The sequence below is a fragment of the Capricornis sumatraensis genome, chromosome 4 (genome assembly GCF_032405125.1).
Source record: "Capricornis sumatraensis isolate serow.1 chromosome 4, serow.2, whole genome shotgun sequence".
NCBI classification, from domain to species: Eukaryota; Metazoa; Chordata; class Mammalia; order Artiodactyla; family Bovidae; genus Capricornis; species Capricornis sumatraensis.
In genome coordinates, this window is record NC_091072.1 from 146,500,449 (window position 1) to 146,525,421 (window position 24,973).

At 42.6% G+C, this 24,973-nt stretch overlaps 1 protein-coding gene and 1 pseudogene across 1 annotated transcript in view; one reads left to right on the forward strand and one right to left on the reverse strand.

Moving 5' to 3' along the window:
• The window catches only part of LOC138078779 (antigen WC1.1-like), an 89,341-nt gene extending 77,069 nt beyond the window's left edge, over positions 1-12,272 (reverse strand). Inside the window, exon 1 of the mRNA XM_068971524.1 lies at positions 12,200-12,272. Within this exon, the coding sequence (XP_068827625.1) occupies positions 12,200-12,272 (73 nt within the window). The remainder of the gene's footprint in view (positions 1-12,199) is intronic.
• On the forward strand, positions 8,118-8,291 carry LOC138077995 (DNA-directed RNA polymerases I, II, and III subunit RPABC4 pseudogene; annotated as a pseudogene).
• Positions 12,273-24,973: the final 12,701 nt, after the last annotated feature.

Genomic DNA, 24,973 nt, shown 5'->3' on the forward strand with positions numbered 1-24,973 from the left:
CACTAGCCTTGTTCATAGTGATGCTTTCTAAGGCCCACTTGACTTCACATTCCAGGATGTCTGGCTCTAGGTGAATGATCACACCTACAGAAGCTTAAATTTCTCATACATACCTGACACCTAAAATTGAGAGGAATAAACTCCAAAAGTTCAATTTCAACTGAAGTAATGAAAAGGTCAGCTCTTCTAATCTTATCTCTGCTGCATCACCACCACTTTGACTTACCTTCATATCAGTAAAACATTTCCTGAAAATATAGAAAAGAGATAGCAGTAGCAGGAAACTGGTGACAAAGATTAATAGAAGAAAATGGAAAGCGTTCATGAAATCTTGAGAACCTAGGTTAGAGCAATGGTAAATAGGACTTCCCTTGTGGTTCAGATGGTAAAAATCTGCCTGTAGTGCAGGAGACTCGGGTTTGATTCCTGGGTTGAGGATGGAATAGCAACCCACTCCAGTGTTCTTGCCTGGAAAATCCCATGGACAGAGAAGCCTGGCAGGTTAGAGGCCATGGGGTGACAAAGAGTCAGAACGAACTTGGAGACTAAATCACTGCTGCCGCCAATCAGAGAGTACAAATCACAGTCAAATTTTAAATGCCAGAGCACACCCAATCTGTTTCTTATTAAGTGTGTCCCCACTGGAATTAATATCAAGACACCAATTTTCTAAATATAATATTAGAAGTACCAAAATCACACAAAATTTCGAGAAAACACATTCCCTTTTTATTTAGATGCTGATTCATCAAAAGGTAGGGCCTCCTGTAAGGTTTCACAAGTTCATCTGCAATTTGAACCATAATTAAGACATTATGACAATAAGGAATGTTACTGGAAGAGTGACTCATTGGAAAAGACCCTGATGCTGGGAAAGATTGAGGGCAGAAGGAGAAGGAGGCGGCAGAGAATTAGGTGACTAGATAGCATCATCAACACAATGAATGTGAGTTTGAGCAAATTCTGGGAGATAGTGAAGGACAGGGAAGCCTGGTGTGATGCAACTCATAATATTGCAAAGATTCATACATGACTTAGCGATCGAACAACAACAACTGGAAATGCCCAAAGCCATGTTTTCTTAAAACAATAACTCCAATACAATAATGCAAAGTAATAAACCTCCAATTAAAATAAATAAATTTATATTAAAAAAACAATAATTCCTAACTGAAATTCAAATGCCCCTTAAAATAATTATTTTAATAATAATATTGTAATAAAGAGAGTGAAGGAAAACCTTTGAGGAGATCAACAGATATGTGGCATAGACTGTGGTCGGGATTTCACAAATGTATACTGATCACCCCACTCATCAAGTTTTACTAACTACATATGGCTTTTTGTATGTCAGTCATACCTCAATAAAGTACTTGTAAAAAAGGAAAGAAGTGCTTCCTATGAGACCTCAAGAATCCCATCAAAGATCTGCTAAAGGTGAGATTGGAAAAGATAATTTTCCAGTTATTTTCCCCAACAAAACACAGAGAGCTGATTGGCTGTGGCTGCTAGGGAGCTACTGCAGATGTCCTCGGGGTGAACCTTTAAACCACATCATCAAGTTGAGTGACCTTTTCCTAAGACTCAACCACGTGTTTGAGGGAACTTGCGATATCTGATAATATCTTCCTCAATTCCAGCTATTCTGCTGGGATTAATGTCCTGAAGAATTCATCAAACATTCTGATAACAACTGGAAACACCTCTGGCAAATACTGTGACCACCCAATCACATTCTAGTTTTAACCTTAGTGCAGGTGAAATACATATAGTCAGGATTGAGCCCTTTTTTTATGTGTCATTTCACGCTTCTTACCCTCACTGCCCTTAGGTTTGCTCCAACTTCAGTGTTGTAAATTTAAAACTTTAGGTTTTTCTGCAGCCTCAACAACCCCACAAATAGGAGGTGACCTCCCCACCCAGGTGAACAGGTGCACCTGCATAAGATTAGCCCCTGCCACAAATCCCCCTTCTTGCCCTCCCCTGTGACCAAGTGATATTCAAATGCACCCATGAAATCCCCCTTTTCCTAGTATACCTCCAGCCTGACCCCCAGTATTGTCACTTCTCCATGGGTGTTCACACCCCATATTGGGTTCCCACTGCTAGGTGGATCCTGGTCTATTGGCCCCTCTCCCATGTACCCATCTTATGGTCTCTGTCTCTCTAGGACCAGTGAGTATAATACACTTTGTTTGCCTGCTTCTCTCCTATATACCATCCTGTAGTTGCACTTGTCTGACCATCTCATGAAAGAATACAAAAATGAAATGATGAAACTAATTAATCAAGGTCCAACCTGACGGTTATACATGTATGACTCATTTGAGCTCACCTCCCTCCCTCCTATGAGACACATCACAGAGACTGGAGGAACCAGTGACTGTGGATCTGAAGACTTTCTGTCCAGGGTCAGTTCAGTTCAGTTGAGTCACTCGGTCATGTCCAACTCTTTGTGACCCCATGGACTGAATGCATGCCAGGCCTCCCTGTCCATTACCAACTCCTGGAGTTTACTCAGACTCATGCCCATTGAGTCGGTGATGCCATCCAACCATCTCATCCTCTGTTGTCCCCTTCTCCATCCCCTTTCAATCTTTCCCACCATCAGGGTCTTTTCCAATGAGTCACTTCTTCACATCAGGTGGCCAAAGTATTGGAGCTTCAGCTGCAGCATCAATCCTTCCAATGAATATTCAGGACTGATTTCCTTTAGGATGGACTGGTTGGATCTCCTTGCAGTCCAAGGGACTCTCAAGAGTGTTCTCCAACACCACAGTTCAAAAGTATCAATTCTTTGGTGCTCAGCTTTGTTTATAGAAAGCTCAGGGCCAAGTCAGACCTTAGGTTCCTTTGAGTACCTAATGTTCAAGAAAGCACTGTGTGACTGAAATCTTCAACCAAGTATGAAGTATAAAGACCATCCTGGTAGCCAGTGGTTAAGTATAAAGACCACCATCCAAGTAAGTTCTAAAGTATGTGATCCATATTCTCATAGCTATTCTGTGAATAAGACTGAGGCTTTTTCCGCTGGGAATCCCTCTTAGACCACAGGGCTTACCTGAGCAGACTGCTCCCGCATCCTTGTCATGGGAATTGCCCTCAAGGCGATGATCTTTAACAGGAGGATAACTACACTCCGTGATAGCTGACTCTGGACCTTTGCAATAAATATAACGAAACCAAATGGGGCCAATTCCTGGTCCAAAATGAGCCCTCTTGGGAGCATCAATGGCACCTCCACACGCCAGCTGTCTGCACACCACAGCTGCCTCCTCCATGCTCCAGTTCAGATCATCCACTGTGCCCCATTCTCCCTGGTGCTTCACTTCCACTCTCCCCTCACAGTGGTGGGCTCCATCCTTCAGCCTCACCTCCAGAGCTGCAAGAGAGACACAGGACACAGGAGAGATTTTGCAGACTTTCACAAGTGGTGTGCTGGTAAGTATTAAAATATGAATACTCTATTCTCTGGAAAAATCACTGTGAATAGAAAGTGTTGACTTCTGTGGAATAAACATTCCCACCATGGCCAACTCGAAGCTCCCAACGTGCCATCACTGAACTTGGAGCAGGAAGGGAGGCACCAGGTATTTCTCAGGAGACTGTACAACCAGCTCCAGGGACACCACCGAGGACAGGACTTCAGAGACTCTGGATGCTGCCCTCCCTGTAGATGTGCCCAAGGTTACTAGGGCCCAGCTTCCCCATCTCAGTTACTGCTCGTGGCCCAGGATCCAGGGAGGAATCCTCCCTCTCCTTCCCTGTCCATAGGGAGCATCTCATCCAGCTCAGGAACAGAGGGCTCGGATAACAGGCTCTGAAGTGTCCCAATTATTCCAGCCGCCTGGTGTTCATGTCCTTGTGTAATTCCCATTCTCGAATGTACCTAGTAACATGCATTTAACAAATAGAATTTGACAAAAGTGATCAGATGTCACTTTAGCGACTCTGGTTTCTGCATTAAAAAGGAGTTCATTTGTAGGAACATTATAGATGGAGACATTACTAGTGTTCAGCAACATTTAAAATTCTCTTTTTGTGAGCATGTGGAAATAGTAATACCCAGGAATGTTCTAAAGGCTGTGATCCATATTCTCATAGTTATTCTGGGAATGAGACTGAGGCTTCTCCTGCTAGGGATTCCCTTTTGGACCAGACAGCACTTACCTGAGCAGACTGCTCCAGCATCCTTGTCATGGGAATGGCCCTCAGGACGATGGTCTTTCACAGTAGGATAACTACACTCTGTGATAGCTGACTCCTGCCCTTTGCAGTAAATATAATGAAACCAAATGGGTCCAACACCTGGTCCAAATTTAGCCCCTTTGGGAGCATCAACAGCACCTCCACATCCCAGTTGTCTGCACACCACAGCTGCCTCCTCCATACTCCAGTTGTGATCATTCACTGTACCCCATTCTCCTTGGAGCCTCACTTCCACTCTCCCCTCACAGTGGTAGGTTCCATCATTCAGCCTCACCTCCAGATCTGCAAGAGAGACACAGACACAGGACACAAGAGATTTTAGCAGACCATGCAGTGGACTGCTGGTAATTATTAAAATATGAATACTCTGATGTCTGAAAACAAATCCCTGTGAATGGCATTTCTTGACCTTTGTGGCATAAACATTCCCACCATGGCCAACGCTAAGCTCCCAGTGTGCCATCACTGAACCTGGAGCAGGAAGGGAGGCACAGGCATTTCTCACAAGCCTGTAGAAACAGCTCCAGGGACACCACCAAGGACAGGCCTTCAGAGACTCTGGATGCTGCCCTCCCTGTAGATGTGCCCAAGACTACTAGGGCCCAGCTCCCCCTCATCTCAGTTGCAGCTCATGGCCCGGGAACCAGGGAGGGATCCTCCCTCTCCTTCCCTGCCCATAGGGAGCATCTCACCCAGCTTAGGAACATAGGACTGTGGTAACAAGCTCTAAAGCATACCAGTTGTTCCTGTCATCTGGTGTTCATGTCCTTGTGTAATCCCCACACTTGGGTGTATCTAGTAACATGGGTCTAACCAATGCAATTTGATGAAAGTGATGAGATGTCACTTAAGAGATTAGTTTTTAAGACAATTCTGGTTTCTCCTGGTGACCTATCCTGCTCTCTATGTCTTGATGAAGCCAGTTGCCACATTGTGAGCTATGTATGAAGAGACCCACATGATAAGGAATCAAGGGAGACCTCCAGCTCATGGCAGAAAGGGACTGGTGCTCTCAGTTAAACAGTCCAACAAGGTCTGAATGCTGCCAACATCCAGGTGAGTATGTTTGGGCGATATCTACTCCTTGATGAACCTTTTAATAAATGCCGGCCTGTGATACATACCATATGTGTGTCTATAACTGGTCCCTGATGTATATGGGCACCTGTACCTGGCCCCTCAATGCCAACTGGGTGCTCACTTCTGGCACTGACTCTAGCCACTGCCACTGTCTGCCATGGTCCATAGCCACTGGACCTGGGGGTACTGTTGTGTATACTAACAAACCCTACAGCCACTTCACATCTCCTGCAATGCTTGCCAAAGTCCTCAGAGTTGTCAGAGCACCTGAATTCAGTATACATCATTCAGACAGATAATCAATTAGAAACAGGGGATTTGAAGAACCTAATAAACAAATGGAATTAACACACATATACAGAACATTTTATCCAACAGCAGCAGAATACATATTCTTATCAAATACACACAGAATATTTTCTAGAATAGATCATGTTAAGCAACAAAACAAGTCTTAACAAATTCAAAAATATAGAAATATTGTCAAATATATTTTCTGAGTACAGCTATTTGGAATTTAAAAATCAGCAATAGGAGGAAACTGGCAAAATCACAAATATGTGGAAATTCAATAACAAGCTCCTGAATAGCCAATGACAAAAAAGAAATCCAAAGGCATATCAAAAATATTCTGAGATAAACAAAAGTAGAAACACACATTCCAACACTATATACTGCATCCAAAGCAGTTATGAGGAAAATTTATAGTGATAAATGCATACTTAAGAAAAAAAGAAACATCTCAAATAGACAGCCTATTATTACAAATCAAAGAACTAAGAGAGAAGAACAAAGTAAACCAAAATCTAGCAAAGGAAGGGAAAACAAAGATTAGAGCATAAATAAATGAAATAGAATATAGGAAAGCGATAGAAAAGATTAACAGAGGTCATTCTTGAAAAAAATAAACAAAAATGACAAACTTTAAGCTATACTAACCAAGAAAATAAATGAGAAGATTGAAATAAATAAAATCAGATAGGAAACAGGGGCCATTAAAACTGATACAACAGAATACAAATCATAAGAGGCTACTATGGAAAATTATAGGCCAACAACTTGGATACTACAGAAAAAATGATTCAGAAATTTTCGCTGGTGAATTCTATCAAATATCTATACAAGAAAAACATCCATTCTTTTTAAACTCTTCTAACAATTGAGAAATGAGCACTCCACAAATCATTTTATATGGCCTGCATTAGCCTGATACCAAAGCTATGTAAAAACACTACAAGAAAGGAAAATTACAAGCCAATGTCCCTGATTAATATAAATGCCAAAATTCCTAATAAATTTAGCCAAGTGAATTCAACAACACATTAAAAGGATTATACACTGTGAGCAAGTGGAATTAATCTCTAGGATGCAAAGATAGTTCAACATGTGTAAATCAATAAATGTCATACACCACATTAATACAATGAAAGATAAAAATCATAAGACTATCTCAGTAGATGCAGAAAAAATGTTTGACAAAATTCAACACTCTTAAATTTTTTACCTCTCAAAAACTGGATATAGAAGGAATATTTCTCAATATAATATAAATCGTATATTAGAAGCCCATAGTTAATATCAAATTCAATGTTTCTCTAAGATCAGGAATAACATAGGTATGTCCTCTGTTACCAGTCTTAATCCACATAGTACTGGAAGTCCCAGCCAAAGAAATTAAGCAAAAAGAAATAAAATTATCCAAATAGAAAAAGAAACTTTTCTCTGTTTGCAGAAGACACGATACTATATATAGAAAATTCTAATAGTATACCAATAAAAACAACTGTTAGAACTAATAAATTCAATAAAATCACAGGGGACAAAATCAATCTACAGAAATTGGTTGCATTTCTACACACTAACAAGGGAACATCTGGAAAAAAAAGAAAAAATCTCATTAAAACCGTATAAGAAACCATAAAATATTAAGAATAAATTTAACCAAAAAGATGAAAGAGCTATACACAAAAATCAATAAGACTAATGAGAGACATTGAAGAAGATACTAATAAAATAGAAAGAGAGCCCATGTTCATAGATTGGAAGAATTAATATTGTTAAAATGTCTATACTACCCAAAGCCATCTATAGATTCAAAGCAATTCCAGTAGCATTTTTCACAGAAATAGAAAAACATCTTAAAATTTGTGTCAAACCACAGAACCTCAAATAGCCAAAGCAATTTTAAAGTGAAAAAGAGAAAATAATAGCAAAACTGGAGGCGACTTGACTGGTGGTCCAGTGGTTAAGAATCTGCCTAGCAATACAGGGGACACAGTTTCCCTCTTGGGCCCAAGAAGATCCCACATTCCACAGAGTAACAAAGCCCGTGTACCTAGAGTCTGTGCTCCCCAATGAGAGAAGGCACTGCAGTGAGAAGAGTGCGCACCACAGGGAAGGGCAGTCCCGACTTCTGCAACTAGAGAAAGCCAGTGGGAAGAAACAAAGACCCAGTGAAGCAAAAATAAAGATAACACAAAAACAAATAAAAAACAAACAAACAAAATAAAGCTGGAGAGACTTCCCTGGGAGTCCAGAGGTTAAGACTTTGCCTTCTAATGCAGGGGGTGCAGGTTGAATACCTGGTCAGAAAGCTAAGATCCCAAATGCTTTGTGGCCAAAAAAATAAATAATAAAAAGTAAAAATAAAACAGAAGCATTATTGTAGCAAATCCAATAAAGACTTTGAAATGCTCACATCATCAGGAGACTTCCCTGGTGGTCCAGTGGTTAAGAATCCACCCAGAAGGGGGAAGTCGGCCATGGCACAGAGGAAAGTTGGAATCTGTCTGGAAAGGCTGAGAAGATTCTCTGTGTTACAGACAACAATGGACACCCAGAATGTTCAGCCCCCTAAGCAGGAACCAATGATATATATCTGTGGAGAATGCCACACAGAAAATGAAATAAAATCAAGGGATCCAATCTGATGCAAAGAGTGTGGATACAGAATAATGTACAAGAGAATGACCAAAAGACTGGCGGTTTTAGATGCTTGGTGAAACATGAAGTTCAGAGGAATATCTTACTTGGATTTGGTGTTAATGTTGTATAGATTTTGATCAGTGTACTTTACGAATACAACTATATACATATGATTTCATTTAAAAAACCTTATTGTATTTAGATAATCACAATGGTGTGATCACTCACCTAGAGCCAGACATCCTGGAATGTGAAGTCAAGTGGGCCTTAGAAAGCATCACTACGAACAAAGCTAGTGGAGGTGATGGAATTCCAGTTGAGCTATTTCAAGTCCTGAAAGATGATGCTGCACTCAATATGCCAGCAAATTTGGAGAAATCTCCAGTGGCCACAGGACTGGAAAAGGTCAGTTTTCATTCCAATCCCAAAGAAAGACAATGCCAAAGAATGCTCAAACTACCGCATAATTGCACTCATCTCACATGCTAGTAAAGTAATGCTCAAAATTCTCCAAGCCAGGCTTCAGCAATACGTGAACCATGAACTTCCAGATGTTCACGTTGGTTTTAGAAAAGGCAGAGGAACCAGACATCCACTGGATCATCGAAAAAGGAAAAGAGTTCCAGAAAAACATCAATTTCTGCTTTATTGACTATGCCAAAGCCTTTGACTGTGTGGATCACAATAAACTGTGGAAAATTCTGAAAGAAATTGGAATACCAGACCACCTGACCTGCCTCTTGAGAAACCTATATGCAGGTCAGGAAACCACAGTAAGAACTGGACATGGAACAGCAGACTGGTTCCAAATAGGAAAAGGAGTATGTCAAGGCTGTATATTATCACCCTGCTTATTTAACTTCTATGCAGAGTACATCATGAGAAACGCTGGGCTGGAAGAAGCACAAGCTGGAATCAAGATTGCCAGGAGAAATATCAATAACCTCAGATATGATATGCAGATGACACCACCCTTATGGCAGAAAGTGAAAAGGAACTAAAAACATGGTAATGATAACCCTGTATGCGAGACAGCAAAAGAGACACAGATGTATAAAACGAGCTTTCAGACTCTGTGGGAGAGGGAGAGGGTGGGATGATTTGGGAGAATGGCATTGAAACATGTATACTATCATGTAAGAAATGAATCGCCAGTCTATGTTCGATACAGAATACAAGATGCTTGGGACTGGTGCACGGGGATGATCCAGAGAGATGATATGGGGTGGGAGCTGGGAGAGGGGTTCAGGATTGGGAACTCATGTACACTCGTGGCTGATTCATGTCAATATATGGCAAAACCAATACAGTGTTGTAAAGCAAAATAAAGTAAAAATTAAAATTAAAAAAAAAAGAAAGTGAAAAAGGAGAGTGAAAAAGTCGGCCTAAAGCTCAACATTCAGAGAACGAAGATCATGGCATCTGGTCCCATCACTTCATGGGAAATAGATGGGGAAACAGTGGAAACAGTGTCAGACTTTATTTTGGGAGGCTCCAAAATTACTGCAGATGGTGACTGCAGCCATGAAATTAAAAGACGCTTACTCCTTGGAAGGAAAGTTATGATCAACCTAGATAGCATATTCAAAAGCAGAGACATTACTTTGCCGACTAAGGTCCGTCTGGTCAAGGCTATGGTTTTTCCAGTAGTCATGTATGGATGTGAGAGTTGGACTGTGAAGAAAGCTGAGCGCTGAAGAATTGATGCTTTTGAACTGTGGTGTTGGAGAAGACTCTTGAGAGTCCCTTGGACTGCAAGGAGATCCAACCAGTCCATTCTGAAGGAGATCAGTCCTGGGCGTTCTTTGGAAGGAATGATGCTAAAGTTGAAGCTCCAGTACTTTGGCCACCTCATGCGAAGAGTTGACTCATTGGAAAAGACTCTGATGCTGGAAGGGATTGGGGGCAGGAGGAGAAGGGGATGACAGAGGATGAGATGGCTGGATGGCATCACTGACTCAATGGACATGAGTTTGAGTGAACTCCGGGAGTTGGTGATGGACAGGGAGGCCTGACATGCTGCAATTTATGGGGTCACAAAGAGTCGGACACGACTGAGTGACTGAACTGAACTGAACTAATGGCTTATATAAAGATATTAGTTTTTGTAAAAAAAAAAAAAAAAGAATCTGCCTTTCAATGCAGGGGTCTCAACTAAGATCTCACATGTTGCGGGGCAACTAAGGCCATGCACTTCAACTACTGAGCCCTCTGTGCACTCGAGTCTATGCACCACAACTAGAGAGAAGCCCGTCTGCTGCAAGTGGAGAAGCCCATGCTGCAACAGATGCCACATGTTACAGCTAGAAGTTCACATGGCATAAGTAACACAGCATGCTGCAACTGAAGAACTGCGTGCTGCCTAAAGATCAAATATCACAGGTACTGCAGGCAAGACCTGCTGCAGCCAAATACATAAAAACAAACATTATGGCAATGGTATGAAAATAGACACATCAAGCAATTAACAGAACTGAGAGCCCAAAAATAAACCCATGCATGGACAGTCAATGAATGTTTGACACGAGAGGCAAGAATACTCAGTGAGGCAAGCATGGTCTTTTCAGTAAATGCTGTTAGGAAAACTGGATATTTACATGCAAAAGAATGAAACTAGATCCCTATCTTAGTACCACAGAAAAATAGACTCAAAATAGATCAAAGACATAAATCTATTTAAGACCTGAAACCACAAACTCCAAAAGAAAACATAGGGGAAAGCTCCTGGAAGTGGATATTGGCAATGAATTCTTGGGTGTGACAGCTAAAGCACAAGCAACAAAATCAAAATAAACAATGGGAGCACATTAACATCAAGCTAAAAAGCTCCTGTAGAACAGAAGAAACAGTACACAGAATGAAAGACAATGCGCAGAACGGAGAAAAAGAACTTTCAAATCATGTATCTCATGAGGGGTTAATATCCAAAATATATAAGGAACACATATGACTCAATGGCTAAAAGAGTGCTCCCTACAGAGTCACAGCAGATCCTGGGAGGGGGAAAGACCATCCCAGGCCCCCAGCACATCAGGAAATGTCACAGGGACTGGGGCAGGGACTCAGGAACTTATACGCCTGGGGCTGCACATCAACTGATCTCTACAGACAAGAGGTCCCCTCTCCTGGCTGTGGACTCCCCTCCTCCACAATGGACACCTGGTGGGAAGAGGTGAAGCCAGCAGGCAGAGCCTCTCACAGAGCCCAGTGCTGGGCAAACATGGCGATAAGCAGAGGGGAGCCCAGGGGACGGAGGAGAGGAGCCAGAGAGAGGCAGGCAGGTGCACAATTATCTCTGGTCCGGTTACATGCAGCAGCATGACACCCAGCCCTGTGGGGACCCTGTGTGCTTCACAGACCAGAGGACTCAATTCCTGCTCAGCAGCCCTGTTTCTCTCAAACAGACAGGCTCCACACACACTCACTCTCTCTTCTCTCTCTCTCTCTCTCACGTATACATGCATCCTCATACACACAGACACACACACACACACAACACACACACACACATCTTCAGACACATGCACACACCCTCACTCACCCTCACACACACACACAGCCTGACACACTACATATACACACCTAAGCACAGAGCCCACAGGAGCATAGACACAGGAAACACAGGGACCCTGGGGCAGTGCTCACACACCAGGCATGTGGAGCATGTGGGAACAGTCCAGAGTCCCAGCTGGGGTCAGTCATTGGATCTCCTACACACTGGGAGTCACTGGGACTCTAGAAGCTTCCTGAGAACAACGGAGATAGTGGAGGGACTCAGGGTGACCCAGCTCACTCCAGACCAAACCTCACTACTCTGCTCTTACAACCAGTAGCCCACCCACAGGTGAGGGACCAGTATTCACAGTCACCGTGGTTCCTTTTTGGTCAAAAACACTGAGGCCAGGTTCCACAAGTCCAGACACCTTTCCCTTCACCAAGGCATCCACTCCCTGCTGTGGACCCAGGACAGAGGGGCAGCTCTTACCTTGACCACCCACCACGGTTGCAAGGAGGAGGACACAGAGTCCCCGCAGGGAGAGGTGTCTGCCCAGAGCCATCCTGACCCCACGTCCTCAAGGTCACAGTCCCAGCTGCAGGATCAGCCTGTGAGGAGGCGTCAGGGTGCCGACTGGGGCCTATATAGACCACCCCTTACACCCTCCCTCCTGAGAGCCAATAGCGACACCTCTCACCATTTCAGGCATTATCGGAGGCTGCATCAGCCACTTTCTGCAGCTCAGACACCAATGAGCTTCTGAATATTCAACATCTCCTTATATGAGCAACATGGTCCTTTGGCCTTCTGCTTCTGTGGTCCCTGAGAGCCCCATGACAGGGGTTGGCAGAGAAAAGTTGCCTCAGAAAGCATGAGTGGTTTTTCTTCCCCAATCACACTGGCCGATCACTACAGACTGTGAGATCTCACAGGGTCAGGGTGTGGGATTGGTTGGCCCTTGGAGAATATCTCTGGTGGAATCAAGCATTCATCTTCCCCTGGACTGAGTTCAAGGCCAAAGCAGAGAAGTACAAGAAGGTTTGAAATATGAGAGTAATTGTCAGGCCAGCAGAAACTGAGGACAGGAAAACAGGAATTCACAGGTGAGCTTGGAGGGGTGAGGTGGAAACCATCAGGTTGCAGGGATGAGATTGTTGGTCTTTCCTCCCTTCTCAGAATGATCTGGAGACGGGCCCCTGGAGCACATGGGGGTCATAATAACACAGGACTTTGACAGAACCTAGCTTTTCCCATCAGGAATCTTTCTTATCCTCTCAGACCACTCTGTCTGGCAGGCACAATTCACCTGGGCTATACTCGCCTTCTGAAGAGTGAGAAGGGATGCAGTCTTCTGTATTTACAGACCCAACTCTTCCCCTCTGTGCAGCCACCCAGAAGCAGCAGTCCTTGTCCAACACATGAAGGTATCAGCTTCTACATGGATGCTGCTTGTCTAATAGCATCCTATTCCACTTTGTAAGTGTGCAGTTTATAGGACTGCAACAAGGTGACAGACTGGTGAATGACAAATTCCTGGAAACTAGAGTCACAGGTTTTATTTTCTTGAGCTCCAAAGTCACTGCAGATGGTGACTGCAGGCTTGAAATTAAAGGATACTTGCTCCTTGGAAAGAAAGCTTTGACAAACCTAGACAGCATGTTAAAGAGTAGAGACACCACTTTGCTAACAACAGTCCGTACAGTCAAAGCCATGGTTTTTCCAGTAGTCATGTATGGATGTGAGAAGTTGGATAAAGAAGTCTGAGGGCTGAAGAACTGATGCTTTTAAATTGTGGTGTGGAGAAAACTCTTGAGAGTCTCTTAGACCGCAAGGAGGACAAACCAGTCAATCTTAAAGGAAATCAACGCTGAATATCCATTAGAAGGACTAATGCTGAAACTGAAACTCCAATACTTTGGCCACTTGATATGAAGAACCTGCTCACTGGAAAAGACCCTGATGTTGGGAAATACTGAGGGCAAAGGAGAGAGAGGTGACAGAGGATGAGATGGTTTGATAGTATCGCCAAGTCAATGGACATAAGTCTGAGCAAACTCCAGGAGATAGTGAGGGGCAGAGAAGCTTTAGTTGCTGCAGTCCATGGGGTTACAAAGAGTCAGACATGACTTAAGCAACTGAGTAACAACAATAGCAAAAAAGTCAAGTAAGATTTAAGTGCTTTTTATTTTTTAAAGATCATAATCATATTACTTTCATATTTAAACTTCTTAGAATAGTCTATTGATGAAGACAACAGAGTCATTGTTTGAACTATAAAGAAACTAATTAAAATAGCGATGTCGATAGACGCTAAACAAATAGATCAACCCTGAATATACGTTGGAAGGACCGATGCGGAAGCTGAAGCTCCAATATTTTGGCCACCTGATGTGAAGAGCCGACTTATTGGAAAAATCCCTGATGCTGGAAAAGCTTGAGGGCAAGAGGAGAAGGGGCTGGCAGGTGAGATCATTAGATAACCTCATTGACTCAATGGACATGAGCTTGAGCAAACTCCAGGAGATAGTGAAGGGCAGGGAAGCCTGCTGTACTGCAGTTCACCGGGTTACAAAGCTAGACATGGCTTAGTGACTGAACAACAACAAAGAAATAGATTAAGGAGACTGGATGGATTGATGATGATGGCAGTGGTGGGCTAATAGATTAATAAGTAGATATAGAGAAACAATAGGTATATATAAGGGGCTTTTTAGACAGGCTAAATCCCTTTTCCTTAATTGCATTTCAACTAGTCCCCAACTGTGGTTTTAGGGAGAGAGAGAGATTGCTGCTACAGGAAATAAGCACAAGGTAAGAGTCATGGTTTAACTCTAGCCCTCCAAGATAGGATTCTGGAATCCCAAGAAGAATATATATAATTTAGAATGATGAACTTCCCATTTTTCCCCGTTGTATATTGAAAGTTTTGTTTGATAGGATTTTGAACATAATTGTATTATAAACCATAACTAAAGATGCCAAATAGAACTTATGGGAACAGCTCCCGACAGAAGGGGAAGTAGAAAGCCTTCTGCTAGAGGGTGGCTGAAGGCAGGGGGCAAAGAAGAGGCTAGTGAATCAGAGAAGAGAAGGGATTCGTGCTGTCTCCAGCCATCAGTGACCCCACATCCTCCGTTCTGCATTTGAGAGGAATGGTGGTGACAAGAATGGGAGCGCAGGTGGGTGGTGGGGACAGAGCCAAGTGGAAGGGGCTGATGTCCAGTGTGGCCATTGCTGCCTTGTTCCGTTTCCACTTAGCAGAGAAGCTCCCAGATGGTCCCCAGACTGCAGTGCTGGGATGAGTAGAGAGACTGAGAAAGGTCCTGAAGGGATATAAGACACTGACAAAATTCAAGGTCACTAACATGCTCCCCACAATCCTCACACCCTCTGAGGCTCAAGATTCCCCTGATGCACTCCTGAAGCCCACATAAGCCCACCCTGAGGCCTGCTCACCCTGACTCTTGTCATTTCAGCACACATGTGGAAATGACCCACCTGTGACACACACACTCCAGAGTCCCCGGCAGAGCCCAGAGACAATTTCACACCCTCCCCCTCCCACACCATAAGGTCTCAGTGGGGTGAACACGGAGGACAGCTGTGGGCCAGTCCACAGCCCTGTCACATCCCCACTGGAAGGACCCCTCAACCCGGTCAGCAGACACAGCTTCTCTGTCCTACGTTTGTGCTTCATCCTTGAGCCTCAGGTAAATAAAAAAGGAGAAAAGACACCTGAACATATGCATTTCTCCCTTTCAGTTCAGTTCAGTTCAGTTACTCAATTGGGTCCGACTCTTTGCTGTAGCATGGACTGTAGCACGCTAGGCTTCCCTGTCCATCACCAACTCCCAGAGCCTGTTCAAACTCATGTCCATCGAGTCAGTGATGCTATCCAACCATCTCATCCTCTGTTGTCCCCTTCTCCTCCTGTCTTCAATATTTTCCAGCATTGGGGTCTTTTCCAATGAGTCAGTTCTTAGCATCAGGTGGCCAAACTATTGGAGCTTCAGTTTCACCATCAGTCTTTCCAATGAATATTTGAGATTGACTGGTTTGATCTCCTTGCAATCCAAGGGACTCAAGAGTCTTCAACATCAAAGTTCAAAAGCATCAATTTTTTGATGCTCAGCTTTCTTTATGGTCCAATTTTATGGTCCATCCATGACTACAGGAAAAACCATAGCTTTGACTAGATGGACCTTTGTTGGCAACGCAATGTCTCTGCTTTTAAATATGCTGTCTAGGTTGGTCATAACTTTCCTTCCAAGGAGTAAGTGTCTTATAATTTCATGGCTGCAATCACCATCTGCAGTGATTTTAGAGCCCCCAAAAATAAACTGTTTCCACTGTTTCCCCATCTATTTCCCATGAAGTGATGGTACCGGATGCCATGATCTTCATTTTCTGAATGTTGAGCTTTAAGCCAACTTTTCCACTCTCCTCTTTCACTTTCATCAAGAGGCTTTTTAGTTCCTCTTCACTTTCTGCCATAAGGGTGGTGTCATCTGCATATCTGAGGTTACTGATATTTCTCCCAGCAATCTAGATTCCAGCTTGTGTTTCACCCAGCCTGGCATTTCACATTATGTATTCTGCATATAAGTTAAATAAGCAGGGTGACAATAACAGCCTTGACGTACTCCTTTCCCAATTTGGAACCAATCCTTTGTTCCATGTCTGGTTCTAACTATTGCTTCTTTACCTGAATACAGATTTTTCAGGAGGCAGGTAAGGTGGTCTGGTATTCCCATCTCTTTAAGAATTTTCCACAGTTTGTTGTGATCCACACAGTCAAAAGATTTGGCATAGTCAATGAGGCAGAAATATATGTTTTTCTGGAACTCTCTTGCTTTTTCCACAATCCAGTGGATGTTGGCAATTTGATCTCTGGTTCCTCTGCCTTTTCTAAATCCAGCTTGAACATCTGAAAGTTTACAGTTCATGTACTGTTGAAGCCTAGCTTGAAGAATTTTGAGCATTACTTTACTAGCGTGTGAGATAAGTACAATTGTGTGGTAGTTTGAGCATTCTTTGGCATTGCCTTTCTTTGGGAATAGAATAAAAACTGACCTTTTCCAGTCCAGTGACCACTGCCGAGTTTTCCAAATTTGCTGCACTTTCACAGCATCATCTTTTAGGACTTGAAATAGTTCAGCTGGAATTCCATCACCTCCACTAGCTTTGTTCATAGTGATGCTTCCTAAGGCCCACTTGACTTGGGGCTCCAGGATGTCTGGCTCTAGGTGAGTGATCATACCACTGTGGTTATCTGGGTCATTAAGTTCTTTTTTCTATAGCTCTTCCATGTATTCTTGCCACATTTTCTTAATATTCTTAATATCTTCTGCTTCTGTTAGGTCCATACCATTTCTGCCCTTTATTGTGCTCATCTTTGCATGAAATGTTCCTTTGGTATGTCTAATTTTCTTGACGAGATCTCTAGTCTTTCCCCTGGAGAAGGGAAAAGCTACTCACTCCAGTATTCTGGCCTGGAGAATTCCATGGACTGTATAGCCCATGGGGTAGCAAAGAGTTGGACATGACTGAGAAATTTCTCCCTCTAAATATGCTAATATTTATCCATTATTTATACAAGAATAGGGTTTCCAAGATGGCTCAGACAGTAAAAAATCCACCTGCAATGCAGGAGACCTTGGTTCTATCCGTGGGTTGGGAAGATCCCCTGGAGAGGGGCATGGCAACCCACTCCAGTATTATTTTTTTAATATAAGTTTATTTATTTTAATTGGAAGTTAATTACTTTACAATATTGTATTGGTTTTGCCATACATCAACATGAATCCGCCACGGTTATACCATGTTCCCCATCCTGAACCCCCCTCCCTCCTCCCTCCCATACCATCCCTCTGGAGAATCCCTATGGACAGAGGAGCCTGGTCAGCTACAGTCCATAGGGTCGCAATAAGTCAGACACAACTGAGCGACTAAGCACATATATAAGGACTGCTTACTTTTCATTTGGTCCTCTCACTCCCTGGCCCCATGACTGTACTTGAGCCCTATTTCCTTCTATATCTGGGCCTTTAACATATTAATGATAAAAACTGATCATAAATATCGGAACTAGAATTTAAACTCAGGTGCTGGAATAGGATCAGGATCTGCTGATTCACTTAGAATTGATTCTCTATTCCCTCTGGGCCCAGAGTCATCATTCCTTACCCAGTTATGGACTCTACACCATCTCCAGAAACCACTGGCCAGACACCTAGAACACAGGACGTGCCTTCTGGGGTCCAGTATCCCTCCCACCAGATGACACAGGGATTTGTTTAGTGAACCAGGTACACATGGTCTCACCTCAGGATGGAGCTCTCACAGGTAAGACACTCTTAAAGGCTCCAGACCCTGTTATAGGGAATGGTGGGCTGGAAAGTGAGGCGAAAGTATTAGTCTCTCAGTTGTGTCTAACTCTTTGTGACCCCATGGACGTTAGCCCACCAGTTTGCCCTGTCCATGGAATTCTCCAGGCAAGAATACTGGGGTATTTTTCTGCAGGGGATCTTCCCCAAACATGGAGGAGTTAACAGGGCTGGCATGTGATGCCCACAACTCCCCGTACCTACCCCAGAGCTGGGGGTGTGGGGTCAGCAAGGACCAACACACCCTCGGATGAAGGTGCATCTTCTCTGACACATAAGGAAATATCAGTGTCCAAGCTCATCAAAGATTTGAAGAAAGAAGGTTTTAGGGAGGACTGCAACCAGCTGCGTCCACAGTGAACTTGAGAGAGTGCAGTGCAAGGGTCAGGAGAACAGACTCAGGAGTCAGTCTGCCCTGTCCTGATTCACAGTTCAGCCATGTACCATGCATGCAACCTTGAACAGGGTTCTTGCTTTCTCTCTGTGTAGTGGTTTCCTCTACAAGTGGAGGGTTTTGTTTGGGCCTAGATGGCAGAATTTTGCTGAGGCTTAAATGAGTTGGCATTAGTAGTGATATTATAACCACTAGTTAGCAGTAGGACACAGTAGTGATACAGAAACATTATTAGGGCATCTTTCTCTATCCCTTCCTGGGAATCACAGGTGCATTAGAACAGGAATTCAATTCTGTTACCTGGAGCCTGGGTTTCCCTGATAGCTCAATGGTAAAGAATCTACCTGCAATGCAGGAGAACCTGGTTCGATCCTTGGGCTGGGAAGATACCCTGGAGAAGGGAAAGGCTACCCTCTCCAGTAATCTGGCCTAGAGAATTCCATGGACTGTATAGTTCAAGCAGTCCCAAAGAGTTGGACACGACTGAGCAACATTCACTTTCACTTTCACTTTTCACCTAGAGCCTTGACTGGAGCTGTCAGAAATCTCCCAGAAACCACATATTGTGATGGTAATTGGTGCCAATCAGAGTTGTGAGTCTTCCATACTTCACCCCTTCTCTCTCTGCCCCATTCTACTGCTCATGAATCTAACCTTACCGTCATGAATTGAATTGCTTCCTTGCTAATTTTACTTTATAAGCTGGAATCTACTTGGTAAAAGTCTGTGTCTAATTCACCTCTGTATCCCCAATGCCTGTTAATTAAAAATGTCAAACTATGTCTAATGAATAAATGAATGAATGAATGAATGGTACTCTGATAGATGTTTCACACAAATCATTCCTATCAAAAAGAACTGTTTTTCTTTGAAAACATAATTCAACTTGTTATGCGAACTTAACACAATGCAAGTTGCACCCTTTGTTGTAAAGGGATTTCAAAACTATTAAAAGATATGAGCTATGCGTGGCTCACAACAATGCCTTTCTGCAGTGAATGCAGTGAATTCCAATATCCAGAAAGGAACACAGCCCATTTCCAGAGCAGGGCTGAGATAGCCAGTTCTAAAAATGCATAGATGCTGTCAGTTTCCTTGTATCTGAAGATACAGAAGAAAAACCGCAGCTTACTGACAGTGAAGACCATGAAGTCTCATGCTCTGATCTTAATCAGATATGATGGTGAAGGGTTAATGCGGCCACAATAGGGAAAGTGGAGATGTGCTGCTTACAAACAAGATGTTCTGCCAAGGAGACGGACACAGCCTTGAGACTAATGGTCCCTTGCAAACGAGGGAACATTTCCTTCTTGTGATAAGGGCTCTGGACAGACTCTGCAGTAGGCCGGAATTTCACTCCCTGTTGCTGTACGATAACATGTATGCACCTGCGCTGTACTGAAAAGGCTTATTCATGCAGTCTGGAATTCTGCCTAGGGGGGCTTTATAATAATAAAGCGCAAATAGTTCGCGCTTCCTCTGGCTGGAGTGTGTGTATCATCTGTCTCGTGTGTGTGTGTCTTGTTTTGTGTCATTTCACTCGTAATCTCCAACATGACGGGGTGGGCAGGATGTTGATATATTTATCATTCAGCACGTTTTCAATGAAAGCAACATATGACTGTAACAGGAAGGAAATTTTGTTATAAAAAAGTTCGACAGATTCTATAGTGAATTAGAAGTGCTGAAGTAAAGAACAAAAAGAATTCCCTTCTTTCACTTAGGATAACTATTTCATTGGCCTTATGGATTGTAAAGCAATTCAGCACATTACAGCAGCATTATAATGTAGCATTATTATTCCCAAATTACACATGAGAAAATGGAGGTTTAAGAGACTAAATTCATCTGTTTTCTGAGGAAGGTAATAATTAAACATCCTTGCACAAGTGACATTTCCTCAGGACCAATCAGAGTGACTAAAATACAATACAGTTTTGACTTAAAAATTATCTATACAACATTACGGAATTGGCAGGTGGTCTAGTGGTTAGGACCCCATACTTTTACTGCTGAGGGTCTGGGTTGACACACCCAAACAATGGATACTCACCTCATCATCTGTGTTTCTTGCATGGATATTACAAGGTTTAGTAAAGGCTCCTTTATCAATGACCACTTAATCACAAGGGCATGAAGGAAGGCACAAGGTCATGAGCTGGCTGAGGCCTAGCCCATCATCCTTGTTCAGCACTTTGCAGTCTATGATCAGCAATATCTAACAAAGTGCTTGGCACTGAGTTGGCCTCATTCATTTCTCCACAGGCCCAGCTTCTGATGTCTAGAAACCAGAACAGATCAAAGCTACTAAATCAAAGACAGGCTGATTCCATATGGAGAGCATGCAGACCAAGGATGCTTCCCCATTGCCACTGGAGAGTAAGAAACTCCCTTGTCCCAGACACCATCTTGAGGGGATAAACAGTGAACATATCTGTTGAAAAACCAATTTTGGCAGGGAACCTAGAATCAGCGAGATAATTACTACTGAATTAAGTTGAAGGCCACATTTTAAATGAGAGAGTCTGTTAATTTTATTGAAAAATTTAATTATACAAATACTACTCATAGATGAGCAAGATTAAATCAATTATAAAAAACAGAAAATACTACATTTATGCACAGATAAATTCTGAAGGGCATATTTTCAAGTCCACTACAAATAGATGCTTCTAAATCTTCATGTTTTTAAATGCACAGAGCTGTCACCTCTGTGAAGCTCTTTCTGATCATTCTAGCTCAAAATTACTGCTGTGTCTATTTAGTCCATAAAAACTTGCTTACTATCTCCACCGTGGGAACTTCCTGAGAGCAAGTACTGTGTCTTATTCTTCAATGTCTCTTTAAGGCCAAGTAAACACACATAGTAACAGCTTAAGAAATATTGGATAATTAAATAAATGAATGAAAGAATAAAGGCTGAAAATAACCCTGAAGTTAGTGAAAACTCGGAGAAGACGGAGACAGTGGAGACACAGATGTGACTAATCCCACTCAGCACAGGCTGAAGTGGAGTAAGGAGTCAGAGACACACCAGATGAAGCAATTAAACAGACAATGCCTTCAAATCCCACTCGGGGTGGACCAGATCACATTCAATTCCTGCACAAAGCAGTACCTCAGAAGCTTCTCCAAGGTGAGAAAAAACTGACAGCACCACTATCAAGAGTTCCACTGAAGGGTGTGGATAGACAGTAATGCTCATCAAATGATTTATTTCTAGTCCTCAGTGACTCATTCTGGCCAATGAAACATGGGTGGCGTCTCCTGTGTCACTTTCGAGTGGAGGCATGAAAAGCCCAAGTGTAACTCTAGTCTCTCTCTTTCCTGCCCCAGAAGCTGTGTGTTCCAGATGGTGCAGTTGCAAGAGCCTCACTGACCACAGACATCTGTAGGTTGTGATGAATGTGTGTGTCCATGCGTGTGTATATATGTGCGTGTGTGTGTGTGTGTGTGTGTGTGTGTGTGTGTGTGTGTGTGAGATTTGGGGATCACTTGTTCCATCAGCAGAGCAGAGTCTCTTCTGATGGATACAAAGGAGAAGGAAAACTTGAAAAGAAGACAGAATCTGTCACATGAAGCAGGTACTTTCCTGGATCTGTGCGCTCGTCCCAAGCTGCTCCCTCAGGTCTCAGCTTGCTTCCCCTGTTGGGCTTGGTTGGTTCCCAGGCACCGTGTCTGACTGACCAACAGCTAGATCTAAGTTCTGTTTAAGAGCACCCACCCCTGCGGCATCTCCTTTTGCTTTTACACCAGTCAGCGCTGACAGTCAGGCTCCCATTTTCTCAGTTTGACCCTTAGCATCTTGACCTTCATTTTTAAACAGCTCTCTTTTCCTCTGAGTTAGTTAATTGTTGATCTTATTCTTACCTTCCACCAATACTGTACTAATGAAAAGGCAGCATGTGCTTTCTAAACCTCTTCAGTTTCTCCTTGATTTCCAGAACAAATATGATTCCTGGATTTAGTGCTCATGCACTAAATTAATTAACTTCTTCTTCACCTTTGGGTAAGAAATAATCTTACTGAATTGCTTCTTTTCCTCAACCCAAGAAAATGGCTCATTGAAAACCTATGTCCTTGTGAGCACAGTGCTAGGGGGCCCTTCCCTGCCTCCAGGCCTTGGAGCGGCTGGTGCAATGAGAAGCCCTGAAGGTGAAGCCTCATTAGCTTCACGATTAATCCACCTCGGCTCACAGTTGATGTACCAACTCCCAAGCTATTCAGTTCTTGTGGGTGGTCACTCTTAAACCCAAGGTTAGTGCCACTGGGGTGATACTCAGGATTCAAAGGCTGAACTCTATGAACTGATGCTCTATTGCACATGGAGCTTTGGTGCAGCTGAGTCCAGCCTGCAGACCAGCCTAAGAACACTAGAAACACAGCAAAATGCGTTCCTCCTTTAACATTTAAAAGTCTATGAACAGATTCTCTTTTCCTTCCCCATCTGGGCATGCTAACCAAGGCCTCTGCCAGGGCCCAGAATTGGAGTGAGGCCTCTACTTGTGTATAAGCTCTGCATTTCCAGTCTTTGTAACTTAATAGATGCTCAACTAATGTTTATTGAATGATTGAATGGCACTGTGCCAGACATTTAAAATAAATTATCACAAATATAAAGAACTGTTTTTGAAGACATCATTTAGCTAACTGATATTTTTGTTTTAAAGGCAAATGTTTTCAGCAATTACCAAGGTAAAATTTGATTTTCAAGAAGGAGCTTATCATCAACAGACATGTCACAACAAACGGTGCAGATCTCTATCTCTAAGGATACACAAGACAAACCACAACGTACTAACATGTGGCTTCTTATTAAGTCTTGATCAGAACCAACAGCGGAGAAAGGCTATTTGTATGATTTACCATTTGGCAGTTTTTCAATAAAACCACACAAGAATATCACAGGAAGAAGACTTGCAGTTTAAAAAGTATAGCTGCACTGTCTGTTTGGCATAAGGAAGGATATGACCTGCAGAAAGAATTCTTTGGCTTAAAAAAAAAATCCTAATTAGTCTTTCATGATGTGTAAGGAAAGTCCTCTTGTGCTTTAAGAGACCAGGACAACTCAACTGTTCTGCACAACAGCTAGAACTGTGAACTGATAATTTTGGATAATGTCACACTTTGATTCTCTTCTCTTTACTTTTTGTGAATCTACTGTAGGTTTTTACATTTTTGTTGGCATGGGGCTCACATGAAACATCTCATAGATACAACTGGTGGCTCAGAAGGTGAAGAGTCTGCCTGCAATGCAGGAGACCCATGTTTGATCCTTGGGTTGGGAAGAGCCCCTGGAGAAGGAGTTGGAAACCCACTCCAATATTCTTGCCTAGAGAATTCACGGACAGGGGAGCCTGGTGGGCTACAGTCCACGGGGTCAAAAAAGTTGGACATGACTGAGCAAGAAAAATGCACATAGACACAGTCTATATAATACTCACCTGATAACAAATTAATTTCAGTCACATACTAAAGCTCTACATTTTTATCCCCTCCTATGCTTTCTGTATTTGATGTCAGAATTTACCTCTCTTTATATTGTATACTGGATGTAACAAAATATTTTTCTCTATAGTTATTTCAATATTTCCTTTAGACTAGAGTTAATTGGTTAGCACACTACCATATTACAGTGTTAGAGTATTCTGAATGGGATTACATATTTAGGTTTACAAGTTTGTTGTATATTTTCACTTCTTTCATATAATAATTAACATCCTTCATTTAGCATGAAAAACTCCCCTCAGCAATCTTGCAAGGCAAACCTGTGTTGGTGAGCTCCCTCAACTGTTGTTTCTTTGGGAATGTCTTTATCTCATCTTCATTTCTGAAAGACAACCTTCCTGAAAAAAGTATTCTTGGCTGGCAGGCTTACTTTCATCAGTTTGAATATATCATCCCTTTCTCTCCTGGCTTGACAGGTTTCTTCTCAAAAGTCCACTGATATTCTTAAGGGGATTTCTCTTTTGTGAGCATTTGCTTTTCTCCTGATGCTTCTAAAATTCCCTCACTGTGTATTGGAGACGATAACTTTGAACGAACTCCAAGGGATGACCTATTAACTACATGAACTTGGATGTTTATATCTCATCAGATGTGGAACTTATCTGGTATTGTTTCTTTAAGTACAGTCTCTGTCCCTTTCTCCCTCTCTTCTGCTTCTGGTACTCCAATAATGTGTGGGTTGTTCCTGTGAATGTTATCCCATTGTTCACACAGGTTCTTTCACACTTTTCTGTTCTTTTTTGTCCTTTGTCCCCTGGCCGGCTAACTCAACTGTCTTGTTTTCGGCCTTACAGACTCTTCTGCTGTTGCTGATGCTCTCTGTAGCATTTTTCATTTTGCTGCATTTCATTTACTGTAATCTTAAGCAACAGAATTTGTTTAGTTAATTTGTCTGTTTGGTTCTTTTTTTTTTTTTTTTTTTCCCCTTTGCCTCACTGCACAGCTTGAGGGATATCAGTTCCCTGACCAGGATTG